The sequence below is a fragment of the Chinchilla lanigera genome, unplaced genomic scaffold (genome assembly GCF_000276665.1).
Source record: "Chinchilla lanigera isolate Chin_1 unplaced genomic scaffold, ChiLan1.0 scaffold00039, whole genome shotgun sequence".
Classification (NCBI taxonomy): domain Eukaryota; kingdom Metazoa; phylum Chordata; class Mammalia; order Rodentia; family Chinchillidae; genus Chinchilla; species Chinchilla lanigera.
Genome location: NW_004955440.1, coordinates 2,641,682 through 2,659,839, shown reverse-complemented (window position 1 = coordinate 2,659,839; position 18,158 = coordinate 2,641,682). Strand labels below are relative to the sequence as shown.

The 18,158-nt window shown below is 43.4% G+C and overlaps 1 protein-coding gene across 1 annotated transcript in view; it reads right to left on the bottom strand.

Moving 5' to 3' along the window:
- Positions 1-13,901: 13,901 nt before the first annotated feature.
- Positions 13,902-18,158, bottom strand: part of Rab3gap1 (RAB3 GTPase activating protein subunit 1 (catalytic)) — a 94,924-nt gene continuing 90,667 nt past the window's right edge. Inside the window, exon 24 of the mRNA XM_005390760.2 lies at positions 13,902-15,767. Coding sequence (XP_005390817.1) covers positions 15,531-15,767 — 237 coding nt within the window. The 3' untranslated portion in view covers positions 13,902-15,530. The remainder of the gene's footprint in view (positions 15,768-18,158) is intronic.

Below are 18,158 nucleotides of genomic sequence, written 5' to 3'. Positions count from 1 at the left end.
TTTCAGAATAAAAAAAATAAAATAACAGACAAAAACAAAACAAAGCAAAACCAAAAATGATACAGTGTTTCAAAACAAAGTGATAGGAATTAACAGTGGTTGTTATATGACATATTGTTATCTTCAGTGAAGTTGCTCAGGTTACCAGATGTAAGAATGCAAGATTGATCAAACCATTAAAGAGAATAAAATATAATAAAAAAATATTAGAAATGACACAGAGCTTCACTAAACAAGGTGGCAGAAATTCAACAATAGTTGTTCTATTGCATATTGTTGCCTTCAAATTAGACAATGTCTTCAATTGTCTGAAATTTTTCAGATTACCAGATATAACAATGCAAAATTGGTCAATAAAATTAAGCATTAACTGTTCCTTTCAGTAAACCGTATAATTTATTTTTCTTTTATAAGTTCTACATAATATACATCTTAAGCCTTTAGATATTTGGTATTTTAGTTGCTATGAGTTTTGCTTTTAGAATGTCTTGCATGATATTTTTCTTTCCCCTCCAAGTTTGATTGTATCGATGTTCATTTTGTGATAAAAATATCAGTAGCTCACTACCACGGCTAATAGTTCATGTTTTCTTGACAACGTTTTTCCTAAGAATTGATCCAGTGTAGCTTTTAACTTTGCAGTCCATCAGAACACAGGAGTGCGAGGAAAAGTTAGAGTTGTTCAGTCTCTTTAAAAGATACATTTATTAAAAACTTGGTCTTATCACAAAATATTGACAGCGGGTTTTCTTCATTACTTTCGTGTCACCAAGGTAGTACCCAGCATCCACAGTTTAAAGGCGGAGAGGTTTGTTTCGGCTCACGAGTTCCGTTGAGTCAGTCCGGGGCTGGGCAGGAAGGAAGCCATGCGCGAAGGATTGGCAGAGGAGAGCGGCCCACAACTGGCCGTGGCAGGCGGGGAGCGGAGAGAAGAGGGAGCTGGGGAAGGAGACGCTCTTCTGGTTCACACGCTGGCCCCGCTCTTCGGAACAGACCCCACCTCCGAACGTCACATTCAGCTATAGCGGCCCGTGACCCAGTCACCTCCCGAGAGCTCCACCTGTGAGTGCACGCCGCTTTGGGGCCATCCGGGCATAAACCGTAACATGGGTGAATCAGGGTAGAGGATTTACATTTTCTTTGTCTTATTCCTGCAGTTTTCTAAGTTTGAAATAGCTTCTCAGAAACAAGTTAAATAGAAACCTTCCAGAATAACTAAAGGCATGAACCAGCCACATTAGAGTTGCTGCCACCCCTCCCGAAGGGTTCTCTCCCTCTTGGATGTCCAGCCCATAAACGTTCCCAGCCACAGGCGCTGGGGCGACCCAGGGAAGGTAACCTCTTGGCCGGCTGGGCCCAGCTGGTGTGAAAGGTGGCGATGTAGAGGAAAGACAGCTGCTGTGCAGACTGTAAGCAACTGAAAGGCCAGAGGAATCAATTGAAGAAAAGAGGCCGTGGCTGGACGGACTTGGGACAGAAGCCAGACCCAGGAGCCAAGTCATTCACAGTCAGGGCCTGAGTGAGGACCCATGGATTCCTGGAGCTTAGAGTCTCTAGAGCTGACCCATGTTGCAGACCCTCCACTCCCTGGGCCAGACCCTACGGGGAGTCAGTTTCCTTTTATGGCTTTTGTTGCTTCCCATGAGTCGAACTCCTGAGTCTTTATCCCTTGCAATCAAAAGAACCTAACCAGATTCTTCTAAACTAGTAACTTCCCATGAAATTGAAAACTGGATGCCACCTTCAGTGATTTTGTAAATACACACCTAAAATCATGCACAATGCTCTGCCACTGCTATATCTAGTATTGCAAAATGATTCTTTAATTTAATACCTTTTTTTACTAAATTGCTTTTTCATTAAATCCCTAGCCTCTTCCTTTCTTTTTTTTATTTTAAAGAGAAAAAATAAAAATAATAATAAAACAGTTTCAAAACAAGTTATTAGGAGAGTTACAATAATTAATACACTGTGTATTGTTGTCTTCCTAGTAGTTATTCAGAGTACAAGATCTAGGTATGATATCTTGGCCAAACAATATTAGCACCAATGGGGCTGGGGATTTAGCTCAGCGGCAAAGCACCTGCCTGGCAAGCGCAAGGTCGTGAGTTTGGTTCCCGGTACCGGAGAAAAACCAAAAAAAAAAAAAAAAATATTAGCACAAATGTTTCTTTACAATGAACTAAGAGAAACTAGCTGTATAACTGTCTTAACTATCTTGTGTATAAATATATTTTTTCTTTTTCCCTTTCTTCTTTTCCCCTTTGTCCTGTTACAGTTTATCTTTTCTTTTGAACATTTTGGATCTTATGTACTTGTTCAGTTTCTCACTCTGGTGAGATAATGTGAAGTTTACACATATGGATCTGATTTATTTCACTTATGAGCATAGTCTCAAATTGCATCCATTTACCTATAAAAGTCTCTAGCTTATCCTTCTTTATGGCTGAGTAGTACTCCATTGTGTAAAGAAAACCACATCTTTTTTTATCCATTCCTTTGTTGATGGGTATTTGGGTTGTTTCCAACATCTAGCTATTACAAATTGTGCTGCTATAAACATGGGTGCACATATATCACTGTGGTATGATGTTTTTAATTCTTCTGGGAAGATATGCAGACGAGGAATAGGTGGGTCAAATGTCTTCTGAGGAATCTCCACACTGATTTCCAAAGTGGTTGCACCAGTCTGATTTTCTTCAATTCTTTATATGTTCTAGATATGTCATTTATCTGAGGGACAACTGGCTATAATTTTTTTCCCATGCTGTGTTTTTTCACTCTGTTGGTGATTTCTTTTGTTGTGCAAAAGCTTTTTAATAAGATGAGATCCCATTTGTTGATTCTTTGTAATATTTCCTTTGCAGTCTGGATTTTGTTCATGAAGTTTCTGCCTACACCTAAGTCTTCAAGATTTCTACATATTTTCTTTTCCAATAAATTTAGTGTTTCTATTTTAATATTTAGATCTTTGATACCTTTTGACTTTAGTTTAGTGCATGGTGACAAACATGGGTCTAGTTTTTGTCTTTGGCATGTGCAAAGCCAGTTTTTCCAGCACCACTTATTAAAGAGACTATCTTTCTTCCAGTGAATGTGTTTGGCTCCTTTGTCAAAGATACGGTGACCAATACCACCCTGATTTTATCACAGTAACTTTGTAGTATAATTTCAGGTCTGGGGTTTGATGCCCCCTGACTTGCCTTTGTTCCCCAGAATTGCTTTTTCTATTCTAGGCCTCTTCTGGTTCCAAATGAATTTTAGGATTGTTTTCTCTAAATTTGTGAGGTATGCTAATGGTATTTTGATTGGGATTGCATTAAATCTGTATAGCAGTTTTGGGAGTATGGCCATTTTCCAATGTTGGTTCTTCTTATCCAAAACCAAGGGATATCTTTCCATTTTCTGATATTCTCTTCAATCTCCTTTTTAGGGCACTGTAATTTTCACTGTACAGATCTTTCACATCCTTTTTTAGATTGATTCCTAAGTATTTCATTTTTTTTAGATACTATTGTGAAAGGTGTGCTTTCTCTTACTGCTCTCTCTGTGAGTTTGCTGCTTGTGTACAGGAATGCTATTGATTTTTGAGTTGACTTTGTATCCTGCTACACTACTGAATTTGGATATTAAATCTTCAATTTTTTTGGTTGAGTTTTTGGGGCCTTCTATGTAGAGTATCTTGTCATCTGGAAATAATGATAATTCAACATTTTCCTATCTCTATTCCTTTTATTTTTTTCTCTTATCTAACTGCTCTAGTTAATGTTTCCAGAACTATATTGAATAGAAGTGGTTATAATGGATATCCTTGTCTTGTTTCTGATTTTAGAGTGAAAGCTTTCAGTTTTGACCACTGAATATGTTAGCTGTTGGTTTGTCATAGATGGTTTTTATCAGATTGAGGTAAAGACCATCTACTCCAATTTTCTGTAGGGTTTTTATTATGAATAGGTGTTGAACTTCATCAAATGCTTTTTCTGCATCTATTGAGATGATCATGTGATTTTTATCTTTGGTTCTTTTAATATGGTATATTACATTTATTGATTTGTGTATTTTGAATCATTCCTGCATCCCTGAGATGAATTCTACTTGGTCATGATGTATAATCTTGATGATTTGCTGCATTCTGTTTGCCAGTATCTTACTAAAGATTTTTGCATCTATGTTCATTACGAAGATCAGCCTATAGTTTTCTTTTTTGGTTGCATTTTTCTCTGGTTTTGGAATCAAGGTAATAATTGCATCCAGGAATGATTTTGGAAGTACTGCTTCCCTTTCAATTTCTTTAAAGAATTTCAGCATTAGCAGCATTAGTTCTCTAAATTTCTTGTAGAATTCAACAATGAATCCATCAGGGCCTGGGCTTTTCTTTGTTGGTAAATTTTTAATTACACTTACAATTTCATTGGCTGATACTCAGTTATTTAGAATTTTTATATATTGTTGGTTTAGTTTTGGCTATTCAGTTGTGTCTAGGAATCTATCCTTTTCTTCTTTGTTTTCTATCTTATTAGACTATAGTTTCTCATAGTGGGTATTGATGATCTCCTGGATTTCATTGGGATCTGCTGTGATTTCCCCCTTTTCATTCCTAATTGCTTGAATTTGTGTTTTTTCTTTCCTCTTTTTGATGAGGTTGGCTAGTGGCTTATCACTTTCATTTATTCTTTCAAAGAACAAACTTTTTGATTCATTAATTCTTTATATTGTTTTCTTAGTCTCTATTGCATTAATTTCTGCTCTTTTCTTTATAATTTCCTCTCTTGTACAGGTCCTGGGTTTGATTTGTTCTTTTTCTAGAAGTTTGAGATTCAACATTTGGTTGTTTGTTTGAGCTTGTTCTATTTTCCTGATTGTGAGTTCATCAGTATAAATTTCCCTTGTAGGATTACTTTTGTTACATCCCATAAGTTTCAGTATGTTGTAGTGGCATTATCATTTAATTGTAGATGCTGTTTAATTTTTTCTGTGACCCATTGGTTGTTCAGGAGAGTGTTAATTTCCATATGTTTATATAGTTTTTGTGATTTCCTTTGTTCTTGATTTCCAGTTTCATTAATCTATGGTCAGATAACATGCATGGGATGATTTCATTTCCTCTACATTTACTTAAACATGTTTCTTTAAGCTAATCTATGGTCTACTTTGGAGAACACCCCATGTGCAGCTGAGAAAAATGTGTATTTTGATATTTTTGTGTGGAATACTCTGTAGACATCTATCAAGTCCTTTTGTTCACAGGCTTGGCTTAATTCTAATATTTCTTTGTTGATTTTTTTTTTGTCTAGTTGATCTATTTGCAAGAGTGAGATATAAGATCCCCCACTATAACTGTGTTAGTGCTTATTTGGTTTTTCATGTCTATTAATATTTGTTTTATTTAGTTGGGTGAACCTGTGTTTGGTGTGTAAATATTTATGATTGTTATCTCTTCTTCTTGGAGTTTTCCCTTAACAAGTGTATAGTGGTCTTCTTTATCCCTTTTGATCAGTTTTGGCTTAAAGTTTGCTGTATCCACAAATGGAATACCTACCCCTATTTTTTCTGGGTTCCTGTAGTATGGAGAATTGTTTTCCATCCTTTGACTTTTAGTTTATGAATTTCTTTTTGGGTTAAGTGTGTTTCTTGAAGGCAGCATACTGTTGGATCTTGCTTCTTGATCCATTCTGCCAATCTGTTACTTTTGATTAGTGAGTTGAGACCATTTACATTGATACTTATAACTGATATATATTGCTTTTCTTTTTCATGTTTTTTTTTTTTCCTGTATTTCTCCTCTGTTTAGTTTCTTGCCCTGCCTGGTGGCTTCTTTCTATTGGTGTTCGAGTGTTTGTGGTCTTTGTTATCTGTTTCTAATATGTTCTTCAGAGTATTCTGTAGAGCTGGTTTGATGGTCATAAATTTCTTCAGTTGTTCTCTGTCATGGAAGTATCTTATTTCTCCATCAATTTTGAAAGATAGTTTTGTGGGGTACATCAGTCTGGGTTGAAGACTGTTTTCCTTTAGACTTGAAATACCTCACTTCAAGCTGTCCTTGATTTGAAGGTTTGTGTTAAGAAGTCTGCTGTGATTCTGATGGGCTTTCCTTTATAGGTGATATGTTTCTTTTCTCTAGCTGCTTTTAATATTTTGTTCTTGTGCTGAATTTCTGGAATCTTATATGCCTTTGTGCAGACTTATTTTGGTTATGGCTATTTGGAGTTCTATATGCTTCATTTATTTGTATGTCAAATTCTTTATTCGTGTTTGGGAAGTTTTCTGTCATTATATCTGTGAAGAAGTTTTTAATGGCTTTTGCACTGTCTCCAGCTCTCTCACTGATTCCAATCAATCTTATGTTGTTCTTTTTGCTTCATCCTGTAGCTACTGGATTGATTTTTCATGGTCTCTTGTGATTTTTAAGATATCTTTCTTCTCCTGGTCACTAGTCATGTTCCTGTCTTCTAGATCTGATATTCTATCCTCACCTTCATTCAATCTGCTTTCAGTGGAGTTTCTAATCTCCTGCATTTCTCCTTGGATCTGTTTCATTGATTCCATTTCTTGTCTGTTTGGCATTCATGGTTTCCATCATTGTCCTGCACTCCTCTATTTGTTTATCTGTGTCAATTTTAATGTCTTTCATTTTGATAGCATTTCTTTTTGCACCTCAGAGACTATTTTTTCTGTGGCCTATTACATTTGCTTTTTCACATCTGCCGCTATCATTTCAGAGAGTTCCACTTGTCGGCTTCTAATTTCCTCTGTCTCTTTGTGCTCTGGACTTGTCCTCGGTGGGCTGTGCATTTGGGATTGCATTTTACTTCTTCTTGTTGTCATTTTCTATTTTATTTTGTTTTCTGTGTTGATGCTTGTAGATTTCTTATGTTAGATAGTCTTATCACTGGTGTGGAGGCTTTCTCAGAAGGTGTCTGTTCCTCCAGATGGCTTCTAGATGCAGGTAGTTCTTGATCTGCCTTCCCAATATATTAAATCTGAGGAGTTGCTATCAATTTGACTTAGGGCCCATTCCTTTGGTACTGGACTATGGTGATGGTTATGACCCCTTACAATCAGTGTTGTCATACAGGGTGGACAACTTGTTATAGCATGTGTAAAACCCTGGTTAAAGTAGTGTAGTTGGCAATAACAATAGACTCAAGTACAGCCTGGCTACTGACAAACTGTGGTAACTGTTAGCCTGATATCTATAACCATAGGAGGAAGGTCTACAGAAACATAATCCAACTTATACTGGGATCTTGGATGTAATGGGTTTCCACTTAGTAGAGTGATTTTACCCTGTTATGGCGGGGGTAGGGTTCAGGAAGATGGGGGTAGGATGGTGAGATAAATGAGGTTACATATAGTAGGAGCAAGTTTGGAGGGCACAGGATGATCATCCAGGTTTTGGGTAATTGTAGAACAGAGGCAGGAAGGATTAGAAGAGAAGGCCTAGAAGTTTTGAAGTAGACCAGAAAGAGAAGAGACAATGATTACTCATCTAAAAGTATCATAAAGTCAAGTGAGATAGTCAAAGAAAGAGAGGAAGGGGATGAGTAGCATAAAACAAAAAGAAAGGTCAGAGATCACCTGTTGGCTCAAATTACTGTTGCATGGGATACTTCCCTGACTCTAGTTGCACCTGTCCATCATGTGTGCTTTAGCCAGGGTCCTACTGTGTTGCTAGCATTCCTGCAGCTCTCTGGGCCCTGAGTCCCACCAGTGGAGAGAGGGAGGAGTGGGCCTCAGACTTCTCTCACCAGCTGCATGGTCCCAGGTCAACGGAGGAGCCAAACTCACACTCTTCTCACTAGCCGTGCCATCCTGGGGCAATGTCCTGAGCCTTTCCCAGCTTCCTTTCCAGAGCCAAGTTTTCACATTTAAGAACCAGAGTTCTCACCAGAGAGGCTGATGCTGTGTGATCAGCTAGTTTCACTCACTAGCTTTCCTGCTGCAGGCACAATTCAAACTCTCGTGTCAGCCAAATAGCAAATGTGTCCCTAGCTTCTATGTGCCACATCCTAGATCTGCAAGGGCATAAACCTGTAACTTTTTCCAGCATCTGCCTAGAGCTTTCTCTTCTGGGTGTGCCCTCACTTGAAAATTCCTAGGAAGAGAGGTTATTACTTGCAGTCCTCCTATCCCAAAGTAACAGCAGGCCGAGGAGAGGCAGTGAAGCCAGGGGCAGCGGAGCACAAAGTAGTCCAGTTACTTAGGGTGCTGACCCAGGAGGACTGCCGGAGCACAGGCCAAGGCTACCCTGGGCAATATAGTGACACCCTGTCTCTTAAGAAAAAAAGTAGAGTGTTCCTAGGTTCTGGAATCAGCTGCTGACCACATAAAACCCTGTGCAGAGAGGAACCCCTTGCTTTGGGGATGGGACAGTACTAGGGGCAAGTAGGGACAGGCCCCAGCCTAGCTTCAAGTTGGGGCTCAGCCACTGTCAAGGGAGAAAGTAGGCCTCCCCCCACTCCCATGCCCCCTCTGTGATGCAAGAGTTTCAGTCCTAGAATAGTTGAGAATGTTTGGGAAATTCACACTCTAAAAATATTTCCTTTTTTCATGCAGGCAAGATAACGCAAAAGAGTGACAGTGGGTTACTAAGAATGCAGTTCCCTCCTTATGTAACGTGGGCAAAAATAAAGAGTGTTCTGGGCCAAAAATAGGGCTGAGAAAGAAGTCTGTGAATAAATAGCACTGACAAGTCATTATTTACAGAAACTGCCATAGAGAGGCTATAGGGGCCGGGAATTTAGGACTTTAGATCTGCGTCTCATCCCTTGTTCCTTGGGTCTTCCTGGCCATTCTTTTGATGGTTATTGTAAGCAAAGGTATCTACAGAGGAGGCTGCTTGAGGACAAGTAGTGTCACTTTCGGTGTCCTTAGGACAAAATACCCGACACCCACAACTTTGAGGTTTGTTTGGACTCATGGCATTCAGAGGTTTCAGTTATGTGTTGGGCTGGCTCCGAGAAGGGATGGCGTGGCAGAAGGGTCTGCCGTAGGAGAAGCCTGCTCACTTCACGGTGGTCAGGAAGCAGGAAGAGAAAGGAGGAACTGGGGAGGGAGAGCCACCCTTCCAGCTCACACCTCCACGGACCCGCCCTTAACCACGCCCCGCCTCCTGATAGCAAGTAAGCGGGAATGCACCTATAATGCAGCTACCGCCCACCTTGTGTGCATGAGGCTTTGGAGGAACATCCCAGCGGCAAGCTGCAACAGCAGGCAGCAGCACAGTGCACTTCTCCCTGCCGGGCTGCAGGGCAGAGGAGAGACGCCTGTATGCTGGCAGGGGTGTCACCGCCATCCCCTTATGTGGCAGAGGCTGGGCAGGGTGCAGTGCAGGTCCCACCAGAGCACAGATGTGGTTTTGGGGCCACCATGCCCACGTGGCTCTTAGGCGGCAGGCCCCGTGCCAGGGGCTGTCCTCTCCCAGCAGCTAACCCCTCAGCTCACAGCCAGGCACCCAGGGCATCCGTCTGTACTGCCCACATCTGGTCTTCCAGGAAGTCCTGCCAGGTCGCTCTCTCTCCTCCGTCCCACTCCCGTATTACAACCTGAGGCCGCTGTCCTGTCTTGCTGAGACCACTGGCGCAGTAGTTTAGTGTAGTATCTCGCCTTGCTGTACTGAACACCTCCCCAAGCCTCTGCTTCTGAAGGACAAGGTCCGTGCAGATCACTGCTCCATCTGAGTGCGCAACACTCCTGGAACCACACTCTCCTGCACCAAAGCCGATGCTGCCTCTGGGTGTAACTCATCCCACAAAGCCTGCTGTGACGGGAAGGAGCCTGTCTGATGAGCTGGCGGGGGACTGGGCCATCTTCTCTACGGACACTGGGTGGTTAGACGGGTCTTCACACTAAAATGGAGCTTGTATCCGGACAACTAAGCATTCATTCATCTCTAACTCTGCTGCTTAGCGTAATTTAAACAACTTATTACACACCTAAGTATCTTGCTGGATACCTTTTAAATACTGTTTTCTATTTATCATTTAGAAAGGGACCTCACTATGTTTTCCAGGCTGTCTTCAAACTCTTGAGCTCAACCAATCCTGCCTCAACCTCCTAAGTAGTTGGGATTACAAATGTACATCATGCTCAGCTTTAAAACGTTTTCCTAAGAGTCTGTTGGGTACTTACTGTTGTCGCCATTTGGCAGAGGAAAAAGAAATGGAGGCTTAAAGAGATAGCTAACAGCACAGCATCTATTACTGTAAGGAAGGCTGGGGTTTGAAATGAAACTTTGGATACTTCCAGAGAGACAGCAGAGTGGTGAGCAGCAAAGAGCGTCTCCAAGATTTGGTGTCCAGACACTGGAATATAGCAACACGAGGGAGAGAAGGAGAAGGGAAGTGGGTTCCTGGGACCCAAGAAGGATCTGAAGCAAGAATTGAAGCCCACAGGGAGAGCAGAGACAGACCTCAGCAAAGAAGGAGGCGGCAGGCAGCGCTTTCTCCGAGCCCAGACTCTGCTTGAGAGGGGCGGCTCCAACCTGCAAACACAAGGTGACTCCTGGCAACACCAGAGGCCTCCGTGGAGAAATGCACCACGGATGGAGAAGTAGACGCAGCGGACCGCAGTGGCTCGTGAGTGATCCAGACTCAGACATCCCCCAGGAGAGGCTATTGGCCGGCAGCCATCCTGGACAGAGGCCAACTGAGCTCAGAACTCACAACAGCTGCAGCCTGGCTCCACCTAGTGGCTCCCAGGGTCAGGTCAGGGAGCCCAGTTCAAGCCACCGGAGACACACAGACTGCTGCAGGCTGAGCAAACCTGTCTCCAACCTCACAGCCAGAAAGCCTGAACTTCAGTGGGACTGAAGGTGCAGGCTCGTTGGAATTATCCACTACCCCACCATAAAGCTTGCTGGGATTAATCAACTCGGATCTAGACCATGTCTGCCCACTTTGTCTACCAGTGACAGCACAGACATACCTTAAAAGGGGGCATTTTTCTTGTTTTTTGGTTTTTCATTTTCATATGCGTGTGAACAGTTTCTAGGTTTTTTTTTTTTTTTTTTTTTTTTGCTGTTATTTTTATCTCTTCCTTCTCTCTCCCTTTCTCCCTCCTGTCTTATTCATGTTTGTCAAAGTTTGCATGATTTTTGTCCTCCGGCCTTGCGTCTAATCTTTTCCATTTCATTTTTTCCCCTCTCAACCCCTTCTAAACTGGAAATGAAACTTTGCCAAACTCAGTCCTGTGCTTTTCACGGAGGCTCATGGCCTCCATCCGCTTTAGCTGGGCCCCCATTTGGCAGGCTGGCTTCTGAATGCTGCTCTTAGAGGCTGGTTTTTGGCTTCCCATCCTCACCCCACATCCACCAGAAAAAACAAAAACAACCCCCCCCCCCCGCCGCCGCCGCAAAAAGAAGAAAACCCTAACCCCTGTACTCAGGATGTGACCTTGTTTAGAGACAGGGTCACTGCAGCAGACGTCGTTGCAGTGAGGCCATGCAAAGGAGGGTGGGCCGAAAGCCCAAAATGATAGTGACGCTGGAGGAGACAGGCGCAGGGAGCAGCTCGTGTGAGGGCGGAGACTGGAGGGCCAGGAGCCAGGGGCCAAGGCCTGTGGCCACTAGCAGAAGCTAAGACTGGCAGGGAGGGGTTCTCCCTCCAAGCATCAGCAGGAGCCTGGCCAGCCCAGCCAACGCCTTGGTTTTGGCTTGTGGCCTGCAGAGCTGTGCGGTAAGTCACCCAGTTTGTGGCAGTTTATTATGAAGCCTCGGGAAATCAAGAGTGGCTAATTTTTTTCTCTTTCGGGAAATGCCTTTAGTCACAGGTCGTAAGTATTGCAGACATCAATTTGCCTTCCCACCGTCAAGGCCAGCTCCTGGCTCCTCCAGCACGAGCCAGCCCAGCCCTCTGCGCCCCTCATTTACCCTGCCTTGTTCTGCATGGTGAACGCACCAAGGTCTCTGCCAAAAGCAGCGGAGGCCTCGCACCAAGCCCCGAATCAGAGGAACCGGGAAAGGCCCGAGGGCAGTCCCACTGGGTTCCTTGCAATGGCTGGTGAGCCACCTACCACACGCCAGCGGGAGGTGGGGCTAGGTGCTGAATGACCTAGCCATGACCACCTGTTCTACAAAGAAGTTTCATAAACATGAGTCAGCTCTCACTTGTGTCCAAAGGACTGGCCCAGTCCACTTGCACGGGCTGAGGTCAAGCCCCACTTCACAGAGTGCAAGAAGGGCTACAGGAGCCCTTTGGCTTTCAGAAGTTAATGCTGCCGTGCTCTAGTTCCATGGTGCCCAGTGGCTAGAACTTAAGGCAGCTGGAAGAGTCAAGTAACAGTGGGTCTCTTTCCCCATAGAGGTATTCACTCGTCTATTCGCTCATTCACTCCCCATTTGCGGGCCCTAGACCCTGAGCTGTACCGTGCGCACAGGAGGAAGAGGCTACCTGTGGGTTTAAACAGATCATGGGCTCCTGGTCGCCTCGGTCCTCATCTCGCCCCCTAGTTTCTAGCAGGGCACAGTGCACAGCAACCAGAACCTCACCCGACTTGGGGCAGGAGTTCTGGTGCCCCTTGCAGAGCCAGTGAAACGTAGGGAACATCGGCCTTGCCTCCAGGCAGCCACTTCCCTGTTCTTCCCAGCGGGACTTTTTCCCTCTCTGCATGCGTTCGGTACTCTGTGGACGCCATGTGCCGCAGTCAGTTCCTGGTCTCTCGATGTCTCAGTGGCACCGGACACAGCTGATCAGCTCTCACTGCAGTGACAATTTTTCTCTTGGCTTTTAAAACATCACACTTCTGGTGTCCCTTCTCCCTCAGGGGCTGCTCCTCCATAGTCTCCTCTGCCAGGCCTCTCCCGCATCCCCGGCTCAGCCCCCACACCTGCGCACTGACATCACTCCTGAGCTGCTCATGGGCTTGACCAGGGTATGAGAAGGCGCCTACCTGTAAGGTGTTGGTTTTCAGGCGCTGAATTTGTGGGTCATTTGCTGCACAGCAGCAGATAATGAATTATCGCCCGAATGGTGGCTTATGCACGTTTGAAGTTTAAGGAAAGGTAGTACTAAAGACACAGTGAGCCTGAGGTCACCTAAGCAGTGGTCTCAGCGCACGGGTGTGCGGGCTGTGTCCCTTTCAATGCAAGCAAGCCCAAACTCCTAGGGCTTGAGGCTTCCGGCCCTTGTGTCCCCGTCCAACTTTCAGAAACCTTCATGACTCAACAGTGCCCTGGAGATCCAGCCCCCACTCCTTGCCATGGCTCACCTGGAACTTCTTGACATTGCCTCGTTACCTTCCCAGTTTTGTTTCTCGCTCCTTCCCACACCGGATAATACACTACAGCCAACGCTGCGAGCACTGTTCCCCAAATACATACTTTCTCCTTTCTGCCTCTCCTGCTTCCTCCGGCCCAAAGTGTCAGTTACTGTCTGCACCCACACAGCCCCGCCCTCCCGGCCCTTCCCAGGCGCTCTCAGCGTTCTCCGGCCCCAGTGGGCACACACTTTTCAGTGTCTGCCGTGCCACGCCTACTGACGTCTCTCTGACCACCGAAAGCCCTGGCTGAGCTCAGGTGGAAGCGGTACAGACGTCCCTGACTGGCAGGAGCAGAGCACCATGGCAGGAGGCGCGGCGAGCACACCGGGTGGGGGTTCCCGTGGCTCCTGCCTCACTCACTTCCGCACTCCTGGGCTCCTACTCGTCTTCTGGTCTCAATCCAGGAATCACATCCTCTGGGATGATTTTCCTGACCCCAGAGCCTGAGTGAAAAGTTCTTTCTCCTAGCACCTTAACTCTCTCCGCGTGAGACTCTCGCTCCTCGTCCGACCCCGCCGTCACTGAGCGCACAAGCGCCGCGCGGCGTGCACGCTGGCCTCTGCTGCGCACGGCGCAGCCACCGACGCTCCCCTTCCGTGGCGAGGTTGGTTCTGTCTCCTCTGACAGGAAGGTCACACAACAGACACAAGTAGGTTACTTTTATTTATTTTTTTAGTAGGTACTTTCAAATGCCTGTGAAATAAACATGTAAAAATAAAACGGGGTCACCGCCTTGAAAGGCATAAAGTGTGTTCTCGAGACTACTGCTTGCTTACTAGGCTGCAAATCTTCAAGAAGACCAGGAACAACATAAAACTAAGCGGGGTAAGACTGAAATGCCCGCAGAGGGAAGAAAATAAACTCAGCCACAGAAACAGCACTGTCCTCTTTCTCGGACTCACGATGCCTTTTGAAATCCCAACCTCTCCATTCCAGGTTCTGTCCTAACACTCCAAGAGCAGCCAAGCTCTGCCCCTGAAGGACCGTCTCCTGGGTCCTCAGGCCTGAACCTGCGTGCATCTCAGAGAAGGGCGCGGGAAAGGCTGGGGCCCCGTCACCCAGGGCCGCCCTCCTGCTCACATCCGGAAGTGGGTACACACACACCCTATATATGTACAGATTTTTGTTTTACAAAAATAATATAAGAGTTTGCACAGCTCTACCAATTCTTTAAAATTACACAGGAAGAATTTATACTTCATTATAATGATTTTCCACTTTAGCATAAAGGTGGGAATTTTAAACCTAAAAATAATTTAAGATTACCAAACAGAGGCTGCACAGCAATAGACTTGGTGCGTCTCAGTCTTCACATACATGGTGCTGTTATTCTTATCCTGGGTGCTGTACACCCCCACGGATTATTTTCATCCTAACTACAAAACTCAAGAGAGTGCGTTACAGTAATCTTCTATTTATTACATGAGCATGTATGCCGATTATACTAACGGCATGGTAGTCTCTATGTCACAAGCCTGTATTTTTAGCATGTGTTCACTTCTCCTTCATTACACACAGGACCCAGCAGCCGCCACCGAGAAGGAAAGCACACCGCACAGCAAAGCAGGGAGAACACTGCGCAGGTTGGTAACTTACCAGGCAACCAGAAGGAGCACAGACAGGAGACAACAAATCTTACACGATGTACATAAAATTATTCTGAAGTGTCATTTAATTTGTAGTTTCATATTTAGGCTACAGTTAGATGGAAAAACAAACTATATAAAATTCTACGCTTTCTCCCAGAATAGTGCAAATGTTCATCAAAAGTTAACTAGTTTAATAAAGATGACCACCAAGTGACTGAATAAACCGAAAGTCATGTAGTAATTAAAAAACACAGACTCTGGGACTGTAAGCTACCACCAAAATGTCCAGAAATCGGAGTTGACAGGTACTCTATGCTGCATACGTGATACTAGTAAGTACTGCCACTAAGTGTGCGCACAGATTACGAACGCAGGCCACAGCCCCAAGGACAGTCGCGGGGGGAATGAGATGAACGCTGCCTCACTGCAGTGAGGACACAGGGCTCCTGATGAGTACACAAAGCCTGTCTCTCCGGGGCAGAATCTTTCACTGACGCCAGCCCAGTGTCCCCGACCCCACCAAGGTACCCTAGAGCCTGATCATGGTTCCTGAAAGTCCTCCGGGTGCTGCGGTGACTCCTGAGCATTCTGCGGACAAACCCCTTCCTGCCCCTCACAGGGTCTCCCTGGCAAAAAGGAGGCAGTGCTGTCTCCGAAGCCACCGCCGAGATATTGCCAGGAGACTTAGAAGAAGGATGTGTCTGACGAAAAGGCACCTGCGAGTCTGAAGTCCTCCTTGGTGAGGACGCTATACATCCTCTGAGGCAGGGCTTTGGAGTAGGGTGCAGGGCGCGGCACGGTGGTGCGCAGGATGAGCTCCCGGCCAGCGGGCGGTGGGAAGTCCGACACCAAGTTCTGTCTTCTCTCCTCGGGGCAGCCTGTCCTCTTCAGTTCCTCCTCTGGGGGAGCCATGGCTGCAGCCTTGAACAGAATCAAATATGATGTTCAAAAGCAAGCCGAATGCTAAACTCAGTTACTTTATAGGACAGTGAATAAACATGATAAACACATAAAAATGTCCTACATTACTCAGTAATGCAGCCAGCTATGTGTCATGATTACTCAAGGAAAAGAAAAAAATGCCAGAAGCTTGAAACACTGCATAAGCTACTAGACTGGTAACAGGCAGAGAAGGGAGAATGACCACCAGGCAGCCGGCTTTGAAAAGTGAGGGCCACGTCGGACAGCCGGTGAGAAGGGATCATGTTGCTATTCAGCTTTCTATGTTACTTAAAGCAATGACCCACGTCCAAGGCCGATGTCCTCAATCCAGTAAAGAGCTGTCTCTCCAGAGTCTGGAAAGATGATTTTTATCTCAACTCTTTCAATCAACTCTTTTTAAGGTTTTTAACTTGGCAAATTAAAACTGGTGACACTGGTTTGGTCTGCTGGGCAGCTAATGTGATGGATGTGACAGGTCCATACAGCAATGACCACAAGAGAAGTTCTCACAATTAAAGACACCAACTTTTCATTGAAATTGTACAAAATACATACTCAATTACTGCTTCCATTTTAACTCTGATTACTTCTGTCACAATACCATTGCTTTGGAAAAAGAATAATTGTTTTGGCAATGGAAACATGAAATCATGTTAAGCTAAACATCAGCAAGAAAGGTATGCCAAATCCACACTGTTAAAGAGGTGGTTAGTTGTAATGACCTTATGAAGTTAGAGGGATGGAAAAGAGCAAGGAACTATGAGGGACAAAGGCTATTTTGTTACCTCATCAGAAGATTCAGTCAGCTTGAGAAAGGGTGAGAAAAGAAACAGTGATGAAAGGGAAACAAGCAAGATGGTTTAAAAAGAGCTAGACGAGAGACTGCAGGGTCATCTCAGAGACGGCATGCACTACATTAAGGAACATGATCCTATCCAAAGAATATTTAAGATGAACGAAGTCACACCACATACAACACACCTAGCTGTCAAAAAGGACAGACGTCCCACTACTCGTGCATCTGATGGTTCAACAAGTAATGTATAGGCTCTTATTTAGTGAGAAAATGATTTAACAAAAACCTAGCTTTTTTCCTGAAGAATTAAGATGCTTTAAAAAGTGTCCATGTCTTAAAAAATAAATAATCCAGTGAATAGATGTCTAGGAGTTACTCAACATAGTAAGACTGAAGCAAAACCTGATCATTTTTGTGGAATTCCATTTAAATATCTACGTACCACAAGCATATATAACCATGATCAAGTTTGTTACAATTTATAATGATAGAAAAGTTCTAAATATATTAATGTACAAAAATTGTGAGTGAATAATTTTAAAAATATGTTAAAATCTTGATTAGTAAAATTGATAAAGTATGAGTCAATCATGAAAAGTTCAATGAATAAATTTAGTTTATATTAGCAAGGTACTTAAGAGCTGAGTTTCAAAATGTGCCCAATTAGATGCTTGCTATACAGATAGTCTACAAATTCCCTAAAAATATTCAGTACAAAGCCTGAAAGTTTCATTATAAATTACATAATGTGGGACAAAATTATAATTTCAGTGTCATTAGAAGGGAAGAGACATAGGAGAATGCTGGGAAAATGACACAGTCCCACACTTAGTGACTAAAAGGTATCTTAAGTGCAAAATAAGAATAACAAAGAATAACAAATGACATAATGTCCTAGTTTTAGAAAATGTTTGTATCAACTAGATGTTACGTGTTGACAGTGATCATCAGTGGGTGTAGGGTTATGTGATTTTTTTTTCCTTAATTTTTTGTGCAGTCAATTTTGACACAGAGGAGGGGAGGGAAGGGGTTATTTCAAATATGGGGGAAATAATTATGGTTAACTACAAAGCAAGTAACAATCTCACAGTAAAAGCATAGATCCTCTTAACACATCTTTAAAAAATTATCAAAAAGGAAAGTGTTTTTACAATTTAAGGAAAATTTTTACTAGTGGTTAACAAGGAAACATGCCTGTTAGCATCTGTATGGTAAGCTGGTGAAGATTAGTACAGAATATAAAAACTAACTCCATTCTTGTTTCATGTCAGAAAAAAAAACAAAACAAGTCGGCATCTACTGTTTTCTACAATTCTGATTTAAGGAAATAAAATATGTTTTTTAATTTGAGATTCTTAAACTTAGGGAGCTACTCTATAAATAACCTCAGTAGGTCAGTATATTTGACTGGTTTTGACCACACTAACCAGATGTACTCCAGAGCAACCTGACAGGAACTTAAAAATTGATACTCTCTATATAGAAAAACATATATAATTTACATAATATATATTATATATAATATATAAGTATATATTTTTTCATATTTGGTTCTGAAAATCACCTTTCAAAGC